Source organism: Chelonia mydas, chromosome 23, assembly GCF_015237465.2.
Source record: "Chelonia mydas isolate rCheMyd1 chromosome 23, rCheMyd1.pri.v2, whole genome shotgun sequence".
In the NCBI taxonomy this organism is placed as follows: Eukaryota; Metazoa; Chordata; order Testudines; family Cheloniidae; genus Chelonia; species Chelonia mydas.
In genome coordinates, this window is record NC_051263.2 from 15385562 (window position 1) to 15406908 (window position 21347).

Below are 21347 nucleotides of genomic sequence, written 5' to 3' on the forward strand. Positions count from 1 at the left end.
TGGGGGGCAGTGGGTGTGGGGGAGGGGCATGAGGTGGGAGGGGAGGACACAGGATGTGGGGGTAGTGGGTGGGAGGGAGAGAGCAGTGTCTGGGGGACAGCGCAGTGGGGGAAGGGGTGCAGTGGGGGGACAGTGGGGGGTGAAAGGGGGAGCAGGAAGGGTGGGGGCAGTGTGTGTGTATGGAGAGGGACGCAGTGTGAGGGGGCAGGGAGGGGGTGCACTGGGACTGGCCCAGCCTGCACCGCCCAGCATCCCCACTAGGGCTTTCTGAGCCCAAACCCAGAGCTAGTGGGGGATCTCCTCGGAGGGAGCGCTATGGGGACTAGAACACTTGGACTCCAGGGCCAAGTTATGGAACAAGCAGGTTTATTGTGGGGCTCTGAGGTGCCAGCGGGGAGAGTCGCTACGGGGTGTGCTGCAGTGGGCAGGACCACACCATGGGGCAGGGCCTGTGGGTCTGCCTCCCCCCCCAGCAGCAGCTGGGCCTAGATCCTGCCAGCGAAGGTGCCGTTGTCCCGCTGCTCATCCCAGTGCTTCACCTGGGGGGAGGGAAACGGGGTTAGGGGTGGGGGCCACATCCAGAGGGGCAGCTCCACACAGAGCAGGTCTCAGCCCTCCCAGCAGGGGGCAGCAGGGCCCCCCACCCCCACGCACAGAGCAGGGCCCAGCCCCCCTCCCAGCACGGGGTGGGGAATGAGACAGGGGGACTTTCCCCTGGGGGGTACCAGCTCCCATCCAGCCCCAGGGCAGGGCACTGGCTGTCTCAGGAGGGTAGGGAATAGGGCATGCGACCTTTTCCCCTCCTCTCCCACTGAGTGCAGAGTGGGGGGGTACCCCCGGGGTCCTGGCACCCCACATACCCAGGAGATGGGGCACAGGGACTTGTAGACCCGGTAGTACCACTGGCATGGCTTGATGTCCTTTCCCTTCGCCCCCAGTGTCTTCAGGCAGCGGTAATAGTCTGCAGGAAGACAGCATGCATTACCCTCTGCCACCACAAGGAGGCACCAGTGACCCAACCCTGCCACCCTTCCCCACATAGCCAAACTCCTGCCCCCAACTACTAGACCCCACTCCCCTCCCAGAGCCAGGGAGAGAACCCAGGAGTCCTGGCTCCTAGTTTCCCCCCTCCTCCCGAGGGCCCTCTGCCACTCACCCAGGTAGTTCTGGTAGCAGTTGCGGGTCTGGTTGGTGTTGGGGAAGCGGGGGTCGAAGGGGGCAGTGCGGTAATACCCCCGGGACCCCTGGGGGGCGCCCTTCTCCCCCCCGCCAGCTCCATTAGAGCTTTGCATTCCTGAAAAAGTAGGCACGTGAAAGTGGAGACTCACTCCCCTCCCAGAGCCAGAAAGAGAACCCAGGAGTCCTGGCTCCCAGCCCCCGCTGCTCTAACCTCCCTCCCTTCCCCTCCCCTCCCCTCCCAGAGCCGGGGAGAGAACCCAGGAGTCCTGGCTCCCAGCCCTGCTCCCCGAGCTCTGGCTGCTGGCCCCCACTCCCCTCCCAAAGCTGGGGCTCACCTGTGTCTCACCCCCAATGCCCCAAGCTAGTAAATTCAGTTGCTTTGGGCTTCTAAAGGGAGAAATAATAAAATGGGGGGGTGACCTTTCCATCTGCCCCCAGGGGCGCTCCTGAGATCTGTCCCTGACGCCCCCGGCGTGCGCCCCGCCACTGCTGGATCCCTCCCTGACTCCCCAGCTGTCAGGGTCCCCCCACGACTAGTCCCTGGCCTGCACTCCCCACCCCCCAGCCTGCGCTCCCCTCGCTGCCCCACCCCCTGCTGCTGGGCTCCCTGCGCCGCCCTCCCGCTGCCAGGATCCTTCCCTGAACCCCCAGCCTGCGCTCCCCTCGCCGCCACCCTACCTGCTGCCAGAATCTCGCCCTGACCCCCCCAGCCTGCGCTCCCCTCGCCGCCCCCCTACCTGCTGCCAGAATCTCGCCCTGACCCCCCCAGCCTGCGCTCCCCTCGCCGCCCCCCTACCTGCTGCCAGAATCTCGCCTTGACCCCCCCAGCCTGCGCTCCCCTCGCAGCCCCCCTACCTGCTGCCAGAATCCCGCCCTGACCCCCCCGCCAGCCTACACTCCCCTCGCCCCCCCCAGCCGCCAGCATCCTTCCCCAACCCCCTCAGCATCCTACTCCAACCCCCCCAGCCTGCGCTCCCCTCGCCGCCACCCTACCTGCTGCCAGAATCTCGCCCTGACCCCCCCAGCCTGCGCTCCCCTCGCCGCCCCCCCTACCTGCTGCCAGAATCTCGCCCTGACCCCCCCAGCCTGCGCTCCCCTCGCAGCCCCCCTACCTGCTGCCAGAATCCCGCCCTGACCCCCCCGCCAGCCTACACTCCCCTCGCCCCCCCAGCCGCCAGCATCCTTCCCCAACCCCCTCAGCATCCTACTCCAACCCCCCCAGCCTGCGCTTCCCCCCTACCTGCTGCCAGAATCCCTCCCTGACCCCCCCAGCCTTCACTCCCCTCGCCGCCCCCCCAGCCACCAGGATCCTTCCCCAACCCCCCCCCAGCCTGCGTTCCCCTCGCCGCCCCCCTACCTGCTGCCAGAATCCCTCCCTGACCCCCCCCCCAGCCTGCGCTCCCCTCGCCGCCCGCAGCCGCCAGCATCTTTCCCCAACCCCCAGCCTGCGCTCCCCTTACTGCCCCCCCAGCTGCCAGGATCCTTCCCCAACCCCCCCCCAGCCTGTGCGCCCCTCGCCGCCCCCCCCATACAGTGTGACCATGGGTTGGAACTGCTCCCCACAGACTCTGAGAGGGCAGGGGACTTAGTGTCCCCTGAGTTCCTATTGGCTGGAACGTTCCCCGCCATGGAAGGCTCTGGCCAATGGGAGCAAAGGGAGGGGCCTGGCCCCTCCCCACCGCATGTCAGTTAGGAGCAACTGCCACGGAACCTTCTAGAAATGTGTGGGGAGGGGAGGCCTTTCAGCCAATAAGAGCGTGGGGTTCCACGGTCCTGATTCCGCCCACCCCCCCCCGAATGCCAAGCCCCCGAGCGTGTCCCCCCCACGGAGCCCACTCCCCACCCTCCTGTATGCCCCCCCCACAGAACCCTCCCACGCTGCTCTCTCCACCCCCCTAAAAGCCCCCCCCAAGCCAGTCCCCCCCTTCTGCTCCCCCCACCCTCCTGTATGCCCCCCCACAGAACCGTCCCATGCTGCTCTCCTCACCTCCCTGAACGCCCCCCCCGGATCCCATCCTCCTCATGCTGCTCCCCCATCACCCTCCTGAATGCCCCCCTATAGTCCCCTCCCCCCTGCCTCCCCTGACACCTCCCCCGACCCCCACCCGCACTCAGCCCCCTCCCTGCAGCCCAAGCCCCCTAGCGCCGCCCTAGGGCAGGGGTCCAGCCTTGAGCCTTGGGGGTCACTGGCTGCCGCAGCGGAGGGATAGTTGCACACACGACCCTGACGTTCACTGCAAAGTTTAATAGGCAAAGCTGGGAAAGGTGCGACACTCGCTGCCCTGTGCCCCTGGCCGGCCGGCCGCTGTGGGGCGTCCTAGCTGTTCCCTGCCCCGATCCCCTGGCCTGGGCCCTCCAGCCGTCCTGTCCCTGAGAGACTCCCGGGGCCCAGCGACGAATCCTCCCCTCCAGCTCGGGCTGTGTCCGGCCTGCGGGAAGAGAAACCGTCGTCATGTAGGGCAGAGAACGTACTGCTGGCCACTGCACCCCGCAGCAGGGGACGCTGTGCGGTGCAGGGATTGCGCTCGGTCTGTACAGCACCCGGCACGGCCGGGGCCCTGATCTCAGCGTGTTGATGCACCACATCCAAGCTCCGTTTTCACGGAGATGGAGCTATGCCTGCGCTTACCTGACCTCTACTGAGATTTCATTCTGTCTGCAGCCCGCTCACTGCCGCCTCTGTGGAGACAAATGCCCGCGCCGTGATCAGCTGGGACCGTCCCGGCCCCAATGTCGCGATCGAAACACCTGATTCTGCACAAGAGTAAGTAGCCCCCCAACTGCCCTGCTCCGCAGAAAGGCAAGTCAAGAGAAGCTATTAAGCAGAACTCTCTGGTTAAAGTTGATCGGAAAATGGGGCGGATTTTCCATAGCAAATCACAACCGGCCCAATGATTTTCCATTTCCATCTAAATTTTGACTTTGGCTAAAAAAATCACCCAGGAAACTGGAAAATCATGAAAAAATTGCCAGATAATACAAACAGCTGCAAAACAAGTGGCTAAGAAAAGGGTTAGTTGAAAATAATCGACCAAATTTGGGCTATAAAAATTGGCCAACCATCCCCCCTCCCCAAGAAATGGCTGAAAAATTAAACAAATTTTGACTAGGGCTGTCAAGCGATAAAAAAAATTAATCGCGATTAATCGCACCATTAGAAAAATTAATCACAATTAATCGCACTGTTAACCAATAATAGAATACAATGTATTGACATATTTTTGGATGTTTTCTACATTTTCAAATATATTGATTTAAATGACAACACAAAATACAAAGTATACGGTGCTCACTTTATATTTATTTTTTATTACAAATATTTGCACAGTAAAAAACAAAAGAAATAGTATTTTTCAATTCACCTAAGACAAGTACTGTAGTGCAATCTCTTTATCATGACGGTTGAACTTACAAATGTAGAATTATGCACACACAAAAAACTGCGTTCAAAAATAAAACAAGGTAAAACTTCAGAGCTTACAAGTCCACTCAGTCCTACTTCCTGTTCAGCCAATCACTCAGACAAACAAGTTTCCTTACATTTGCAGGAGATAATGCTGCCGGTTTCTTGTTTACAATGTCACCTGAAAGTCAGAACAGGCGTTCACATGGCACTGTTGTAGCCGGCGTTGCAAGTTATTTACGTGCCAGATGCTCTAAAGATTCATATGTCCTTTCATGCTTCAACCACCATTCCAGGGGACATGCGTCCATGCTGATGACGGGTTCTGCTCGATAACGATCCAAAGCAGAGCAGCTCGACGCATGTTCATTTTCATCATCTGAGTCAGATGCCACCAGCAGAAGGTTGATTTTCTTTTTTTCGTGGTTTGGGTTCTGTAGTTTTCACATTGGAGTGTTGCTCTTTTAAGACTTCTGAAAGCATGCTCCACACCCCATCCTGATCAGATTTTGGAAGGCACTTCAAATTCTTAAACCTTGGGTCGAATGCTGTAGCTACCTTTAGAAATCTCACATTGGTACCTTCTTTGCGTTTTGTGAAATCTGCAATGAAAGTGTTCTTAAAACAAACAGCATGTGCTGGGTCTTCATCCAAGACTGCTATAACATGAAATATATGGCAGAATGCGGGGAAAACAGAGCAGGGGACATACAATTCTCCCCCAAGGAGTTCAGTCACAAATTTAATTAATGCATTATTTTTTAACAAGCATCATCAGCGTGGAAGCATGTCCTCTGGAATGGTAGCCGAAGCATGAAGGGGCATACAAATGTTACTTTAGAATATCTGGCACGTAAATACCTTGTACCGCCGGCTACAAAAGTGCCATGCAAACACCTGTTCTGACTTTCAGGTGAGATTTAAATAAGAAGCCAGCAGCATTATCTCCCGTAAACGTAAACAGACTTGTTTGTCTGAGCAATTGGCTGAACAAGAAGTAGGACTGAGTGGACTTGTAGGCTCTAAAGTTTTACATTGTTTTGGTTTTGAGTGCAGTTATGTAACAAACAAACAAAAATCTACATTTGTAAGTTTCACTTTCTCAATAAAGAGATTGCATCAGGGTACTTGTATGAGGCGAATTGAAAAACCCTAATTTTTTTTTATCATTTTTACAGTGGAAATATGTGTAATAAAAATAATAATATAAAGTGAGCACTGTGCACTTTGTGTTCTGTGTTGTCATTGAAACAAATATATTTGAAAATGTAGAAAACCATCCAAAAATAGTTAATACATTTCAGTTGGTATTTGATTGTTTAACAATGCGATTAAAACGGCGATTGATTTTTTTAATCACGGTTCATTTTTTGGAGTTAATCGCGTGAGTTAACTGCGATTAATCAACAGCCCTAATTTTGACCAAAAATTGGCAAGAAACAAACAAAATATTGGCTGAACAAAACATTTTTGCCAGAAACTGCTGAAATGCACAGCAAGGGGGAAGGAAACTGGCCTGAAAACGTGAAGAGGGGAAAAGAAACGGCTGTGAGGGGGAAGGTCCCAAACCCAGGCCCAAATGACTCCGCTGCGATTTTCTAGCCTGGCGGTCCAGGCCAGTTGACCCAGGCCAGGTGCAGGAGCTTGACCCGGTGGAGATGCCCCGCCAGGATCCTTCGCGGGCCTGTCTCATGAAAGGGGGATCCCAGACCGGCTGGCTGCAGAGGCAGGCCTGGGGTAGGAGGACCGAGACCGCTTGAGTCTAGTGTGGCGAAACCTGCCTGGATTGTGGCTCACGAGACGTAGGGCCAAACGCTGGGAGTTAATGCAGCGCAGGGAGTGGAGGGGAGCTGGTAAACCGGGGCACCCAGGGCCTGGAGGCTGCAGGGGGACCCTCGAGAGTTGGGGTGTGTCTGTAGGGCTGCCCTGCATAGGTCTGGCGGCGGCTTGCTTTGCCTGTGGAGTTGGGGAGCAGATCTCCCCGCAGAGCACTCAGGGCAACGGGGGCCATCACAGCCCTGGAAAGCCCCTGGCCAGTGCCACGCTCTGGCTCAGGTCACTCACCCAAATGACGCAGAGCAGAGGCGTCACATGACAGGGCTGTGCCCTGATGGTGGGCAGGTGGCCACGCCAGGAGAGCGCCCCCGGGTCCCAGCTGGCCAGGGAACGCATTCAAAGGGCCTCATCTCTGTTCAGTGTCACAAGGGAAGCAAATCTCAAAATGACCCGTTTCATGGAACGGAAGGCTGGTCCAGCTAGCCCGAGCTTGGAACCCAGGAGTCCTGCCCCCTCCCCGGCTCTAACCACTAGACCGCACTCCCCTCCCAGAGCCGGGGAGAGAACCCAGGAGTCCTGCGGAAATGGCCTCTGCTGAACGCATGCAGCTGACATGACGTGCCCCAGCCCCACATACTTGCTGGCAGGGTGCCCAACAGAGGGGTCCTGCTTGTCTCCCTTCCGGCCTTTGCTCCGGCTCCTTGTCGCACTGGGACGGCTGGATCCCCAGCCCGGCTCCCCCTGTCTGTCCAGCTCCGAGGGCCGGGTGCTTCTGGGCCTCGAGACTGCAGCTCTCGCGTGGGGCGCCTGGCTCGAGGGACTCTGGGAACGGGCCCCTCCTTCCTCCCTGGCCAGGCTTCGGCTCTGCTCCCCGGATCTCCCCAGGGTGGCACTGCCCGGGGATGCGTGGCCGGCCTCCGTCCCCAGAGGAGCCCCGGAGCACGGGGAGCTAAGCCGGCTCTTCCCCACGTTGGGAGCCCTCTGAGCATCTGTCCCCGGGGTCCAGGAGCTGCTGAGAGACCCTGGCTCAGACCGTCCCACGGCCACCGACACTGTAGCCATCTCCGAAGGGCCAGTGGCCACGGATGCTTTGGATCTTTCTGATGGGCCAGCGGCCACCGAGACACTGAATCGCTTTGGAGAACCTGGAGCTACCGACGCTCTCGATTTGTCCGCAGAACCTAGAGCCACAGGTCTCGATCTTTCTGGAGAGCTTAGAACCACAGAGGCTCTGGACTTCTTGGATGTCTCTCCAGATACATCATCACCCTCCATCCCTAGGGCAGCCACGGCACCGGGGGTCCCAGCATTTCTCGTGGAGCTCCCCGCCTTGCTGCGCTCTCTAGATCCCCTGCCTGGCAGGCTCAGTTGGTCCCTCCCCGAGAGCCGGGCGCTGCTCCATGGTTCCAGCTCGGATGGACCCACGGCCACTGACACCGTAGCCATCTCCGAAGGGCCAGCAGCCACTGAGACTCTGGATCTCTCCGAAGGGCCGGCGGCCACTGAGACTCTGGATCTCTCCGAAGGGCCGGCGGCCACTGAGACTCTGGATCGCTTTGAAAGCCTGGCTGCTCCAGAATCTCCAGACATGGCACTGGACCCTGGCTGGCTTGGCCTCCCCATGGGGCTCCGGGAACGGGACCTACCCTGCTCCGTGGAGGGGCTGGCGTGGCCCTGCTGGGCTCGGCTCCTCTCCACACTCAGCTCCCTGGATCTCCTGCCCGGGTCCTTCTCTCCGCCCATCCCCGAGGTCCGGGCACTGCCCAGCCTGGAAGGACCCACTGCTGCCGACGCTGTGGCTACTGCTGAACGCCCCACGCCCATGGAGGCCGTGGCCACTGCTGAGCGCCCCACGCCCACGGAGGCTCTGGATCGCTCAGGGGGGCTGGGAACTGTGGCGGCTCTTGATCTCCCAGACTGCGCCTTGGGCAGTGGGCCGCTCTCCCGCTGCGGAGCTGCCCCGGAGCCAGCCGGGCCCTGCACCCTGGTGCTCCCGATAGCTGAGGGTGCCACGGAGCTGGTCTCCTGGCTGTCTGGGACCGACAGCTCCACCACGCCCGAGATGGTGACCCGCTTGGAGGGCTTCGAAGACAGCTGCGTCTTGGCATCTTCCTGGCTCCTTCTCTTCGAGGAGGGAAGTCACAGAGAATCAGACGGGGCTCAGGGCAGTGGATGCCGTGGGGGGGAGGGCTCAGGGCACAGGGTGCCATGGGAGTGAGCACGAGCGCTGCAGGGAATTATGGGGGATGGGAATGGTGCCAGTCCCCCCCCCCCAGCTCACACAGTCCCCTTGCCCCGGGGGCCCTATGCCGGAAGCAGATGTGGGCTTAGGCTCCATGGCCTGCCTGGCTGTTCCCCGGGGGAGTTGGGTGGTGCCTGTGGACGGGGATTCAGCCCCGGGGACCAAGGGCCTGCAAACTCGTCACACTGAAGGAAAATGAATGGAAAGGAGCTGGATCCCATGTGTGATTCACCTGGCTGAGCCCCCCATCCTGCCTCCCATCCAAGGGAGCCCCTGCATTCCCCCACCCATCCTAGCCCCCCGCCTCCTCCCACCCGTCCTCACCTGCCCCCCGCCCACTGCACCCCGGCCCACCAGCGCCCCCTACCTGTCTCAGCTTCCCGCCCGTCAGCTTGTCCAGGGAGTTCGACAGGACACTGTAGATGGTCACGAATGTGAGGCTGCTCCTGTGCCTGGCTGAGGGGTTGACAGAGCAATGAGACACACAGGGTGGCCACATGGGGTGCTGTGGGGCACGGGGCAGAGGTACTGGCTGGGGGGGGCGGGGGGGCTTCTGGCTACCCGAGCAGGGAGTACTGTGGGGCACGGGGTGGGAAATTCCCTTGCTGTGGGAGGGTGAATTACCTCCGTACCTGAACCCAGGGCCGATTTCAACTTCCCCTTCGACTCCACTCTCTTCTCCCTGCGGAGGAAGATCCACAGTTCAGCTTCTGGTGACCTGGGAGCCCAAATATCCTGAGATATTCACATTAGGATCTCGGGTGGGGGTGATGGTACCATCCCCCTCCCACGTCCTGCTCCTCCGGCCCATAGGGGTATGGGCCACTGCCTCCAATTTGTAAAGCTCCAGCCCCTGCCCTTTAGGTAAATAGATAATCCCCCTCAGTCTGGAGCAGTATGGTGCATAGGATACGGTGTCAGAGAGATCCGACCGCGGCCAGCAGAGGGCAGATAGTTTGCTTGGGCTCACGCACACAATGGAGCAGGACTCTTCCTCTCCAGCCGGGGATGACAGGGATACACACACGCACACACAGAGCAGGTTTCATTACACAATAAGGATCCCAAAGCTCCTTAACCAAATCGATTATATGGAGTATAGGAGATCATTTCACTCAGTGCTGAGACGCGGCCCCTCTGGGGTCGGGCACAGGAGATGGTCATACGGGGACCCCTCATCTGGGCCTGGGATGCAGCCTCTCTGGGGTGGGGCATCAGGGCTGGTCATACGGGGACCCCTCACCCGGCACTGGGATGCGGCCCCTCTGGGGCGGGGCCCGGAGGCTGGTGATGTATTTAACCGATACCCCACCTACTTGGACGGCCTCTTGTGGCTGGGGCTGCCGGAGCTGGACCGGGCTTTGCCTTTGCTGCTTTCTCCGACTGTCTCCCTGGATCTCCTGCCCTGTCTCTCGGCTCGATGCAACCCGGAGCTGTTCCGGCTTCTCTGCCCAGAGGGGTCCACGGACAGGGCCGCCGTGGCGACCTCCGAAGGCCCCACGCCCCCAGAGAGTTGAGATCTCTCCGGAGGTGCAGCAGCAGCCATGGGCGAGCTGGCTGGCTCCGGAAAGCTGGGAGCTCTGGAGCTACTAGGCTGCCCATGGGAGCTGGGGGTCACAGTGGCTCGGGTTGGCCCGGGCGCCGCACTAGATCCTTGCTGGCTCCGGGAACAGGAACGGCCCTGCTCCATGGAGGGGCTGGTGTGGCCCAGCTGGGCTCGGCTCCTCTCCCCAGATCTCCTGTCCGGCTCCATCCCCGAGGGCTGGGTGCTGGCCCGCTTGGAAGGACCCACTGCCACTGAAGCAGTGGACGGTAGAGAGCGCCCCACGCCCACGGAGGCGGTGCCCCCCGCCGAGCGCCCCACGCCCACGGAGGCTCTGGATCGCTCGGGGGAGCTGGGAGCCACGGCGGCTCTGGATGCTGCATTAGATCCACGCTGGCTCTGGGAACAGGACCTGCCCTGCTCCGTGGAGGGGCTGGCGCAGCCCGACTGAGCTTGTCTCGTCTCCGTGCTGGGCTCCCTGCATCTCTCGCCCGGCTCCATCTCTCTGCCCATCCCTGAGGGCTGGGCGCTGGTCGGCCTGGACGGACCCGCCGCCGCCGACACCGTGGCCACCGCCGAGCGCCCCACGCCCACGGAGGCGGTGCCCACCGCCGAGCGCCCCACGCCCACGGAGGCTCTGGATCGTTCAGGGGACCCGGGAGCCACGGCGGCTCTGGATGCTGCATTAGATCCACGCTGGCTCTGGGAACAGGACCTGCCCTGCTCCGTAGAGGGGCTGGCGCAGCCCGACTGGTCTTGTCTCGTCTCCGTGCTGGGCTCCTTGCATCTCTCGCCCGGCTCCATCTCTCCGCCCATCCCCGAGGGCTGGGCGCTGGCTGGCCAGGACGGACCCGCTGCTGCCGACACCATGGCCACCGCCGAGCGCCCCACGCCCACGGAGGCGGTGCCCACCGCCGAGCGCCCCATGCCCACGGACGCTCTGGATCGCTCAGGGGAGCCAGGAGCCATGGTGGCTCTAGACCCGGCACTAGATCCACGCTGGCTCGGGGTTCCTGCCGGGCTCCGGGAACCAGAGGGAATGGCCAGGCTCAGCTGGCCACGGTTCCTCTCTGCGCTCAGCTCCCTGGACATTGGGCCCTGCTGGGGAGGGACCCTGGAGTAACGGCAGCTCTAACCACCAGAGCCCCCTCCCACCCCAGAGTCAGGGAAAGAACCCAGGTGTCCTGGCTCCCAGCCCCCCTGCTCTAACCACTAGACTGCACTGACACCTGTCCTGCAGACAGCTTCTGCATCACCCCTTGCTCAGCAACGCCCCCTAAGCCCCATGAAGAGCAGGGCAGACGGGGAACCCCTCTGGGTTAGTGATGGGGGGGTCTGGTTGGGGGAGATACCTTTCCCAGCGTGCCCCCCCTTCCCGGGAGACATGGGTCCGCTGCCCAAGGCACAGCCCCCCTCAGCCCCCTAGGTTAAGGGTTGCCACCCCCACCTGTCAGCCCTCACCTGTGTCCAGGGGCTGGTGACCTCTGCCCGGGACCCAGAAAGTCCATCAAGGAGTTTGGGGGAGCGTCTCACCAGGGCTGCTGGGAAACAGGATGGGAGTGAGGGGCTGGGAGCCAGGAGGGCTCCTGGCTGCCCCAGCCCCACCTCTGCCAGTAGGGGGCGCTGTGGGAGCGTCCTGATTCCTGTGCCAGCCTGTGCAGTACCTACCTGTGCTGGGCGACGTGGAGCATGTGGACCCCTGTCCCCCTACGCTCCGCCTGCAGAGAGAGAGCCCAGATCAGAACCGCCCGGCCCATGGGGGAGGAGGGATGGCAGGGGCAGCCCCCCAGGCCAGGTGGGATCCACGTACAGAGTCTCCGCAAAACCTCCCTGATCTTCAGGGAATGGGGTCCCCCTGCGTCCCAGCCCCTGCCCCTCCACGCTTCCCTGCACCGCGGGCTCAAGAGAGACATAGGGGATCTATCAGCTGGAAAGACCTCCCTGCTCTCATCACTAGCCCCCCACTTCCCCTCCCAGAGCTGGGGAGAGAATCCAGGAGTCCTGGCTCCCAGCCCCCGCACCCCACAGCCTCCGGCTGGCCCAGCAGTACCTACGTGGAGGGTTGCTGCCCTGTGGTGGGGCTGGCCGGACGCTGCCTCCCTCTCAGCTGCCCCTGGCTGGGGGTCCGGCTCCCACTGCCCGGGGGCTCCCCAAGTTGGGGTATCGGGGCCCTGGGCTCCTCCTCCTCCTGGATGGGCCGCAGCCGCTGGCTATGGGGTGGCTGGAGAGATGGGGGAGCAGCAATGGAGAAATGGGGTCAGCCCAGCAGAACAGGATCTTCCCCCCACTCTGTGCCCCCATTCTGCCCTGCACTCCCGACACTGGCCCCTGCCCACTCCCCAGCCACTGACGCCATGCCCCTCACCCCCCATGCTGCCCAGCCGGGTCCCCCTAGTGTCCAACATCCCCCCCATCCTCTGCCCCCTCCAGCCCATACACCTCACACCCGCCGTGCCCATTCCGCCTTGCCCCGGCCTGTGCCCCCCGCGCTGCCCCCAGCTGACCTTGGCGCTGCGCCCACGCAGGTCGGAGGTGTGCCAGGAGGGGATGCTGGCCCAGCTGTCCGGGGGGGCCCTCAGCAGGTAGATGAGCCGCAGCCAGCGTGCAAAGAGCGGGCGCTCCTCCCCCCGGGGGGCGCAGAGCTTCAGGTAGTAGACGCGCCCCGTGGCCAGTCGCAGCTTCAGCCGCTGCTCCCCCATGTCGTGCAGGTAGAGGCTCACCAGCTCCAGTGGGATCAGCCTGCCAGGGGCGGCGGGTCAGCTGGAGGCCTGGGTTCCAGCCCCATTCGGGGAGGGGGGCCTAGTGGTTAGAGCTGGGGGGGGCTGGGAGCCAGGATTCCTGGGTTCTTTCCCTGGCTCTGGGAGGGGAGTGGGGTCTAGTGGTTAGAGCAGGTTGGCCTGGAATCTGTTCACACAGCACTGAGGTGCAGCTACCTCTGGGGTGGGGCGCCAGGGCTTTTCCTGCCCCTGAGTCACAAACCAGGCCCCTGCAGCTTATATTGGCCTGGCTGCTAGACAGAGCCCTGCAGCACGGCGCCCCCTAGCACCACCCTGGGGCATTGAGCCCTGACTGCTGGGAAGGGTGCCCCCTGCTGGCACTCACCGGGTCAGCTCCAGCTCTGGTGGGGCGTGTGCTGTCCTGGGGCCCAAAGGCTCTCCCTGGGGCCTCTCCATGGGGCGGGCGATGATCATGACGTCGGGCAGGAGCAGGGCGGGGCTGGTGGCAGCGATGCCCAGGGTGACCAGGCTGGCACGGTTGTGCAGATCCACCAGCTCGCCCCGCTTGGTCACCTGCAAGGCAGGGGGCGGGGGGGGGGGGGGATTAGTGGGGGGTGCCAGGCACCAGCCCCCCAGCTGGAGCACACACCCCTTTCCCCAGGCAGCAGGACTAGAACCCATGGCTCCCGGCCCCACCAGGGAGAGGCCTTGGCCCTGGGCCTGATGGAGCCCAGCCAAGGTGCAGGGAGGGGATTGCAGTTGCTGGGCAAGGAGCAGCTGAGAGAGGGCGCCTGGGAGCTGCCCTGCTTCCCCCCCCACAGCAGGGGGCAGCATTCACCTGCAGGAAGTTGCTCTCGAAGAGGGGGGTGGGCTGCAAGGGGTTGTACTCCCCCCGCCCCAGCAATCTCTGCAGCTCCCCGACGATCGGGATCCAGCCAGCGAAGGCGAAGTCGCTGATGCATTCGGGGAAGGGGCGCGGACTCCTCCGCACGATGCCTGGGTGGGGGAGTCAGCGAGAGGAGAACCCAGGAGTCCTGGCTCTCAGCCCCCCCTGCTCTAACCACTGGACACCACTCCGCTCCCAGAGCCAGGGAGAGAACCAGGCATCCTGGCTCCCAGCCTCCCCACCCCAACTCTGACCATTAGACCCCACTCCCCTCCCAGAGCCAGGGATAGAAATCAGGCATCCTGGCTCTCAGCCCCCCTGCTCTAACTACTAGATCGCACTCCTCTCCCAGAGCCAGGGAGAGAACCCAGGAGTCCAGGCCCCCCTTACACACCAGTCCCCATCCTCAGCCCACCTGGTGGATACATCAGCATGGCCAGCTAGCTGGGTCAGGGCTGGCTTGTCGAGGCTGGGGGTCTCAGGAGGCCGAGACCATGGGGCATGTCACAGCAGCAGCAGGGGCCTGTGGCTGCCAGCATCCAGGGGCCCATGGCCCCAGTGCAGGGTGCTCCCAGCATCACTGCCCCATGCTGCTCTGGGCCGGCCCGGAACCTCTGACCTGGGGCCTGGCATTGTGATATCAGCAGGCTCCTCCCCGCCGCAGGGCCTCCTCGGGCCCCCATCACCATGGCCTCTGGGTGCCTCACAAGCTGCAGGCTATTTACCCACCACCACCCACAAGGCAGGGCAGGGCTGCTTTACCCATTGTAGGGATGGGGAAACTGAGGCCCAGACAGGCTAAGTGACCAGCCTGGCTGGGCAGGGAATTCAGTCTGGTGGTGTCCCATGGCCCAAGTTAGTGTCCAGAAAAACAGGGGTAGCCCTCCCTCTGGGCTGGGAGCCAGGACACCTGGGTTCTCTCCCCAGCTGTGGGAGGGGAGTGGGGATTAGTGGTTAGAAGGTGGTGGGGCTGGGAGCCAGGACTCCTGGATTCTCCCCCCAGCTCAGGGAGGGGAGGGAAGTGGGATGGGGGTGGGGGACAGCCAGGACTCCCGGGTTGTCTCCGGGGGGGTTTCACCTATGCTGGGTTTATAACATTGAGCGGCCCGTACCTGTTAGGAATGGGTTAAAAGCAACCTCCACCGAGCCTTTCCCACCGTCTGGGCTCTCATTGGCCGGACAGGTAAAGGTGAGCAGGAAGTGGGGGCGTTCCGCACATCTGATTGGATAAGCACACCTGGGGGCGGGGTTTAGGGGTAGGCAGGGTCTCCTTTGATCTCAGCAGGTAGAGCGAATCTGAGTGACCCGGTGACTGAGCCAGGCCCCGCCCTCTATTGTGTTTGTGTGTGGGGAGGGCTGGGAGCCAGGACGCCTGGGTTCTCTCCCCAGTACTGGGAGGGGAGTGGAGTCTAGTGGTTGGCGGGGGGGGGTCAGGAATCCTGGGTTCTCTCCCCGGCTCTGGGAGGGGAGTGGGGTCTAGTGGTTAGAAGGGGCGGGGTGCTGGGACCCAGGACTCCTGGGTTCTCTCTCCAGCTAGGCGTGACCATCCCAGCCGCGCACATCAGCCTGTGCCCGGCAGGGAAGGGTTAACCCCGAGCAGGGAGCGATACCTGCTGCGTCCCGCCCTGCCCAGTTCTCAGCGCACCTGACCGCGGCCTCCCAGCCCGGGGCCTTGCTGGGTCTGTGCCCCCCCCGCCGGACCTCTCACCCCCTCGGGACCTGCCCCCCCCCCCCGCCATGGCCTCGGGGGGGCTGGGCCGGTGCCGCCTGGCGCTGGGCCTGGCGCTGCTGCTGGACGGGGCGGGCATGGGGGCGCTGCTGACGGGCATCTTCGCCCGGCTGCGGGTGCGGGGCCAGGACTTCGGGGACCTGCTGATCTACTCGGGGGCGGTGCTGGTCTTCCTGAGCCTGCTGGGCTGGGTGCTCTGGTACACGGGCAACCTGGAGCTGGCGCCCGAGGAGCTGGGGCGCGACTACGCCGCCAAGGGGGGCACCCTGGCCCGCCTCGCCCGCAAGCTCTCCCGCCGCTGGTCCCGGCGCCAGCCCGGCCCGCTGGCCCTGGGCCCCGTGCGCGGGAGCCAGGGGCCCCCGACCCGGGAGACGGTCTAGAGGTAACCCTGCCCCCTGTGCCCCCCAAATCCTGTCCCCACCGCCCTGCCCCCTGTGTCCCTAAGCCCTGCCTCCAATCCTTGCACCCCCTGTGCCCCCAAACCCTGTCCTCTCTGCCCTGCCCCCTGTGTCCCCAAGCCCTGGTCCCTCTGCCCCCCAAGCCCTGCCTCCAATCCTTGTACCCCCTGTGCCCCCAAACCCTGTCCTCTCTACCCTGTGCCCCCCAAATCCTCTCCCCGCCGCTCTGCCCCCTAAACCCTGCCTCCAATCCTTGCACCCCCTGTGCCCCCAAACCCTGTTCTCTCTACCCTGTGCCCCCCAAGCCCTGCCTCCAATCCTTGCACCCCCTGTGCCCCCAAACCCTGTTCTCTCTACCCTGTGCCCCCCAAGCCCTGCCTCCAATCCTTGCACCCCCTGTGCCCCCAAACCCTGTCCTCTCTGCTGTGCCCCCCAAGCCCTGCCCCCTGTGCCCCCCCAAATCCTCTCCCCACCGCTCCGCCCCCCAAGCCCTGCCTCCAAACCTTGGATCCCCTATGCCCTCCAAGCCCTGTCCCCTGTTCCCCCAAGCCCTGTCCCCGACCCCTCTGCGCCCAAGCCCTGCCTCCAAACCCTGCCTCCCCAAACCCTGACTCCAAATCTTGCACCCTTGTGCCCCCCAAGCTCTGCCCTGCCCTTCGGGCCCCTCCAAACCCTGCCCCCAAACCCTGTCTGCCCCTGACCCTGCCCACATTGCCCTAGTCCCCAAACGCTGCCCCCTGCGAAAGGGCTGAGAAGGAACACCAACCTCCCCTCCCCCACCAGCACAGCGTCCCCTAGCGCCATGTTCCCCTCCCCCCACCCAACTCAAGCACGCCCCCCTTCAGCTTGTGACCAACTGTCTGTCTCTTCCAGATGCCTCTTGGGACGGAGCCCTGTGGGGGGGGGGGCAAGTCAGATGGGGGATCTGTCTCGGACCAGCACCCCCCACCCCCTCACCGATCCGAGAGCACCCACAGGGCTACGAGACAGACGGACCGAACTGGCCCCAGGACAGAGGGACAGAGACACCCAGCCCCTGCGCTCGGGGGCCGCGTATCTGGGGACCCCTCGCCCGGCGCTGGGACGGCAGAGCTTGGGGGGGTGCTGGCTCTCCTGACCCGGCAGAGGGGCATCTGTCCATCTGTCTGTCCATCGCAGGGAAGTTTCATTTGTATTTAAAACACTTTGTGTCTCAGGCCCTCTGTTCCGTGCTTCCTTGTCCTGCGTCACACGCTGCGGAGCGGGGTCTAGTGGTTAGAGCTGGGGGCTGGGAGCCAGGACTCCTGGTTCTCTCCCCAGCTCTGGGAGGGGAGTGGGGGCTAGTGGTTAGAGGGGAAAGGCCCTGTGTCCCATACCTCTGCCCTGAGCCAGCCAGTCTCCACCCTGGGGCCGGATGGGAGCCGGTGCCCTCTAGAGGGGAAAGGCCCCATGCCCCATTCCCTGCCCCCATTCTGGGGTGGAGCACAGGGGCTGTGTTTTCAGGGATCCGGATGGGGGAAGAGAACGTGGGGGCAGCATGTGCCCCCCAGCTGATCTGGAAAGAAGTGGAAAAAATTAACCCTTTATTGTGTGAGGGGTGCAGCAGTCCAGGTGGGGGTGGGGCAGCTGCCCCCCAGCCTGTCCCTACTCCCCCCCTTCTTTTGGCTCTTCCTCCCTAGGCTCCATCCTCTCCTCTTCCTCCTGGTCGCTCTCCTCCAGCAGCTTCATCAGATAATCAGCCAACTCTGCATCCGACTTTGATTTTGGTTCCCCCGCCTCCTTCCCTGCCGCCCGGCTGCCCTTCAGCCTGCTGTGGGGAGCAGAGAGAGAATGGGGGGCTGGGAGCCAGGACACCTGGGTTTTCTCCCTGGCTATGGGAAGAGAGTGGGGCCTAGTGGTTAGAGCTGAGGGGGGGAGCCAGGACACCTGGGTTTTCTCCCCGGCTATGGGAGGAGAGTGGGGCCTCGTGGTTAGAGCCGGGGCAGGGGGGGGAAGACAACTGGGTTCTCACATGGGAGGGGAGTGTTTTGGGGTATCTAGTGACCCAAATGGGAAAGGCCCCATGTCCCATTCCCCACCCCTCTGAGCCAGCCAGTCCTTGCCCTGGGGCTGGGTGGGAACTGGTGCCCCCTAGAGGGGAAAGGCCCCAGGTCCTTTGCTGGGCTCAGCCATTGAGCTCTCAGCCAGGACTGGGGTGTGTGGAAAGCTGGCTCGCTTCCAGCGCTGAGGCTGGAGGACCCAGGAGTCCGGGCGGAGCCTGAGCCCCGTCTGTGCTCGTGGGACGCTCCAGCCACCCGACCGCACGGCTCCGGTTCCCTCCCCCTCCCCCCCGGGGACATGGAGCCCGGGGTGGTTCTGCTCCAGCCGGTACCTACCAGGCGACGCAGACGCAAAGGAACAGCCCGGCGGCCCCCACGCAGATCCCCCCCAGGATCCCGGCGTTCCGGCGCTGGCGGGGCGCTGCCAAGGAAAGGGAGGGTTGGGGCAGCTCGGCATCCACCAGCCGCCTCCGGGGCGGGGCTGCGGCTGGCTCTCGGGTAGGGCACACGGTGGCTGGTTATAGGGGCGCCCCCTCGGGGGCTGGGGGCACAGAGCCCCAGGCGGGGATGCGGCTGGCTCTGGGGTGGGGCGCGGGGGAGGCGGCCAGCTCTGGGGGGTGGGGCGGCCGGCTGTGGGGGGGGGGGCGGCCGGCTCCAGGGGGCGCTCACCATCGGTGGCGCGGTGGTAGCAGGTGCCGTTGGCGTGGCAGCATCTCCTCTGCAGACACTGGCTGGGGTAGAACCTCTCGGGGTTGCCGCCGCAGGGCTTCCGCAGGGAGGGGGGCTGAGCGCAGGCTGGGGGGACACCCCTGTTAGTGCCAGCTGCCTCCTGCCCCCCCTCCCCATCCTCCCAGGCCCCTTGTCCCTCCCCCAGCCCACTTTGAGGTCCAGGTCATTCTTTGTGTTCCCCCCAGGGGGCACCCTTGGTCTGCTCTAGCCCAGAGCGGGGGATGTGGGGTGGCCGGGGGAGGGGGGGCTGAGGAGTAGGGAAGGGAAGCAGATGGGAGTTGTGGGCAGTAAATGTGGGGGTGGGCCTGTGGGGGCGGCAGGGAGGGAGGGGATGAGGTGGCGGGGAGGGGCAGTTACTTACTCAGGGGTCTGAAGAAGCTGCCTATCCCTGTGGCACCTGTTGGGGGGAGCGGCAGAGTTGAGACTGGCCCCGATCCTTCCCTGCCGCCTCGGTCCCCCCATCCCCTCTCGCTCGTCCCTTCCCCACTCTCCCCTTTGGGGCTGGGGGCCGCCCTGCGCAGGTTCCCTGGCTGCCTCCCCTCTCCCATCCTGGCCCCCAGGCTGGGAGCTGCGGGGTCCTGCAGGGACCAGTGCCTCATGCTGCCATCCCGGACACCTGGGTCCCATCCCTAGGGGCCAGCCCCCCACTCACCAGCCCCCCCGACACTCAGCGCCAGCAGGAGGCAGAGCAGAGGCAGGGGCGGGTGGGGGCCAGAGCCCGTCTTCATCCCAAGCCCTTCGCGGGCGGGGCGGGGTGGGGTGGGGGCAGCTCCCTTCCCGTGCCAGGAGCGACCCCTGCAGGGAGCACACGGCGAAGACCCTCAGCGCCGGGCGGTCAGGCTGCGCGCACCAGGGGGTGCCAGGAGGCGGGGCAGGGCCAGGGGCCTGGACAGAGCCCGCGGCGGCTCCACCGTTCTGGAACCCGCCTCACAGAACCCAGGCGTTCTAGAGCCCCCAGGAGACCGGGGCCTGGGCGTGGGGGGCTGGGCTGGCAGGGGGCTGCGGGTCGGGAGTGAGGGGCGCTGGGGGGGGCTGGGGGGAAGCAGCTCACAGACCTGGGGGCAGATGGGAGCTGGTGCCCCCTAGAGGGGAAAGGCCCCGTGTCTCATTCCCTGCCCCCCTGAGCCAGCCAGACCCCCGCTCCCCTGCCAGGGGAGATGCTGGGGGCAGTGTCCGGCCTTCGCCCCTTTCTCAGCCTCGGCGACATTTGGGGCCATTAACTGCCCCCCCCCCCCCCAAAACCCGGAGCAGCCGCGTCTCCGGTGATGAACTCACAGGATTTCTGGGAACCTGCAACTGCTGAACGGGATCCCGGACGCAGACCCGCTGGTGCCCCTCACTCCCGCCCCCCTGGTGCCCCCTCGGCCCCCCGCCCCCAGCAACCCCCCCAGCCCAGCTGGTGCCCCTCAATCCTGACCCCCAGGCCCCCTGGTGCCCTCTAGTCCTGCCGGTGCCCCTCACTCCCTGCCCCCAGCCCCTCTGGCACCCCCCCAGCCCCGCTGGTGCCCCTTACTCCTGACCCACATCCTCCAGCCCCCCCCCCCGCATCCCCCACAGCCCTGCTGGCGCCCCTCACTCCTGACCGAGAGCCTCCAGCCCCCCTGGCATCCCCCCAGCTCCGCCAGTGTGCCTCACTCCTGACCCACAGCCCCCAGGCCCCCTGGCACCCCCCCAGCTCTGCCGGTGCCCCTCGCCCCCGGCCCCCAGCCCTGCTGGTGCCCCTCACTCCTGACCCAGATTCTCCAGCCCCCCTGGCACCCCCCCAGCCCTGCTGGTGCCCCTCACTCCCATCCCCCCGCACCCAGCCCCTCTGGCACCCCCCCAGCCCCGCTGGTGCCCCTCACTCCTGACCCAGATTCTCCAGCCCCCCTGGCACCCCCCCAGCCCTGCTGGTGCCCCTCAATCCTGACCCAGATTCTCCAGCCCCCCGGCACCCCCCCAGCCCTGCTGGTGCCCCTCACTCCCCACCGGCAGCCCCCTGCTAGCCCAGCCTGGCCTCCCCACACCACTCACAGACCGGGATATTTTGGCCTCTTTCCAGGTGTTTACCTGGGGCCCTACACTAACAAACCAAGCGCGTGTCCCGGCTGTCTGTCTATCCGTCCGTCCCTCCCCAGCACGGACGCTGCCGCCTCGCCCCCCCCCCGGCGCCCCAAGAAACCAACCCCGAAGCAGCCCCCGGTCCTCTTGCGCAGGCTGCGGCTCCAGGTTGCAGCCACCAGAGGGCGCCGCTTGCTCCTTTTTCCCAGCTGCTCCGCGACCGAAGCAGAGTTGTTGTGACACAACACAACACAACACAACACAACACCCACCTTCTGCACCCCCAGGGGGCGAGAGCCGTCTCCTCTGCAATCCGCGATCCAGCCCGGCTCGCGTCTCATGGCGGGACCGTAGACCAAGCCCTGTTGTGTTGAGTTGTGTTGTGTGCAGTTTGTGAAGGGTATTTTGGAAGGGGAGGGTCAGTGAGCAGGGAAGAGCCTGCACAACACCAAGTTGTGTTGTGTTGTGTTGTCTGGATCCCTGCTAAAACGCTGTGAGTGGGTAGGGTGAGTGTGGAAAGCCCCGACCCCAAGCTGAGTTGTGTTGTCTTGTGGTTTGTGTTGTGTTTGACCTGAAGTTGTCCCATGTGGTGCTGTGTGGCTGGTGAGCGGCCTCTTCACCAGGGGTACGGTGGGTTGTGTCGGTCCCAGGTTGCGCTGTTGTTGTGTTGAGACGTCCTGTATCACC

The 21347-nt window shown here is 63.9% G+C and overlaps 4 protein-coding genes and 1 long non-coding RNA gene across 5 annotated transcripts; 1 reads left to right on the forward strand and 4 right to left on the reverse strand.

The window, feature by feature from the left end:
- Window positions 1-298: 298 nt before the first annotated feature.
- LOC102947256 (cytochrome c oxidase subunit 6B1) lies at window positions 299-1383 on the reverse strand. The gene is made up of 3 exons (XM_027829456.2): window positions 1157-1383; window positions 861-961; window positions 299-539 (listed from the first exon to the last, which is right to left on the reverse strand). Exons 1-3 carry the CDS (start codon window positions 1290-1292, stop codon window positions 486-488), a joined length of 291 nt encoding a protein of 96 aa, XP_027685257.1. The 5' UTR covers window positions 1293-1383; the 3' UTR covers window positions 299-485.
- A 2084-nt stretch (window positions 1384-3467) lies between these two features.
- Window positions 3468-7973, reverse strand: LOC122463645. Its single transcript, XM_043534678.1, has 4 exons — window positions 7868-7973; window positions 6996-7832; window positions 3809-3858; window positions 3468-3608 (listed from the first exon to the last, which is right to left on the reverse strand). Exons 2-3 carry the CDS (start codon window positions 7802-7804, stop codon window positions 3816-3818), a joined length of 852 nt encoding a protein of 283 aa, XP_043390613.1. The 5' UTR covers window positions 7805-7832; window positions 7868-7973; the 3' UTR covers window positions 3468-3608; window positions 3809-3815.
- Window positions 7974-9771: 1798 nt separating this feature from the next.
- On the reverse strand, window positions 9772-13859 carry LOC114021177 (collagen alpha-1(III) chain). Its single transcript, XM_037888187.2, has 7 exons — window positions 13699-13859; window positions 13246-13433; window positions 12648-12882; window positions 12198-12364; window positions 11812-11861; window positions 11605-11681; window positions 9772-11241 (listed from the first exon to the last, which is right to left on the reverse strand). The coding sequence occupies exons 2-7, from the start codon at window positions 13332-13334 to the stop codon at window positions 9913-9915; spliced, it is 1947 nt and encodes a 648-aa protein (XP_037744115.2). The 5' UTR covers window positions 13335-13433; window positions 13699-13859; the 3' UTR covers window positions 9772-9912.
- A 1139-nt stretch (window positions 13860-14998) lies between these two features.
- On the forward strand, window positions 14999-17069 carry TMEM238 (transmembrane protein 238). The gene is made up of 2 exons (XM_037888474.2): window positions 14999-15857; window positions 16747-17069. The coding sequence occupies exon 1, from the start codon at window positions 15484-15486 to the stop codon at window positions 15853-15855; it is 372 nt and encodes a 123-aa protein (XP_037744402.1). The 5' UTR covers window positions 14999-15483; the 3' UTR covers window positions 15856-15857; window positions 16747-17069.
- Window positions 17070-17418: 349 nt separating this feature from the next.
- Window positions 17419-20783, reverse strand: LOC122463648. The gene is made up of 5 exons (XR_006287221.1): window positions 20670-20783; window positions 18982-19017; window positions 18561-18686; window positions 18228-18312; window positions 17419-17662 (listed from the first exon to the last, which is right to left on the reverse strand). It is a non-coding gene; the product is annotated as an uncharacterized LOC122463648 (long non-coding RNA).
- Window positions 20784-21347: the final 564 nt, after the last annotated feature.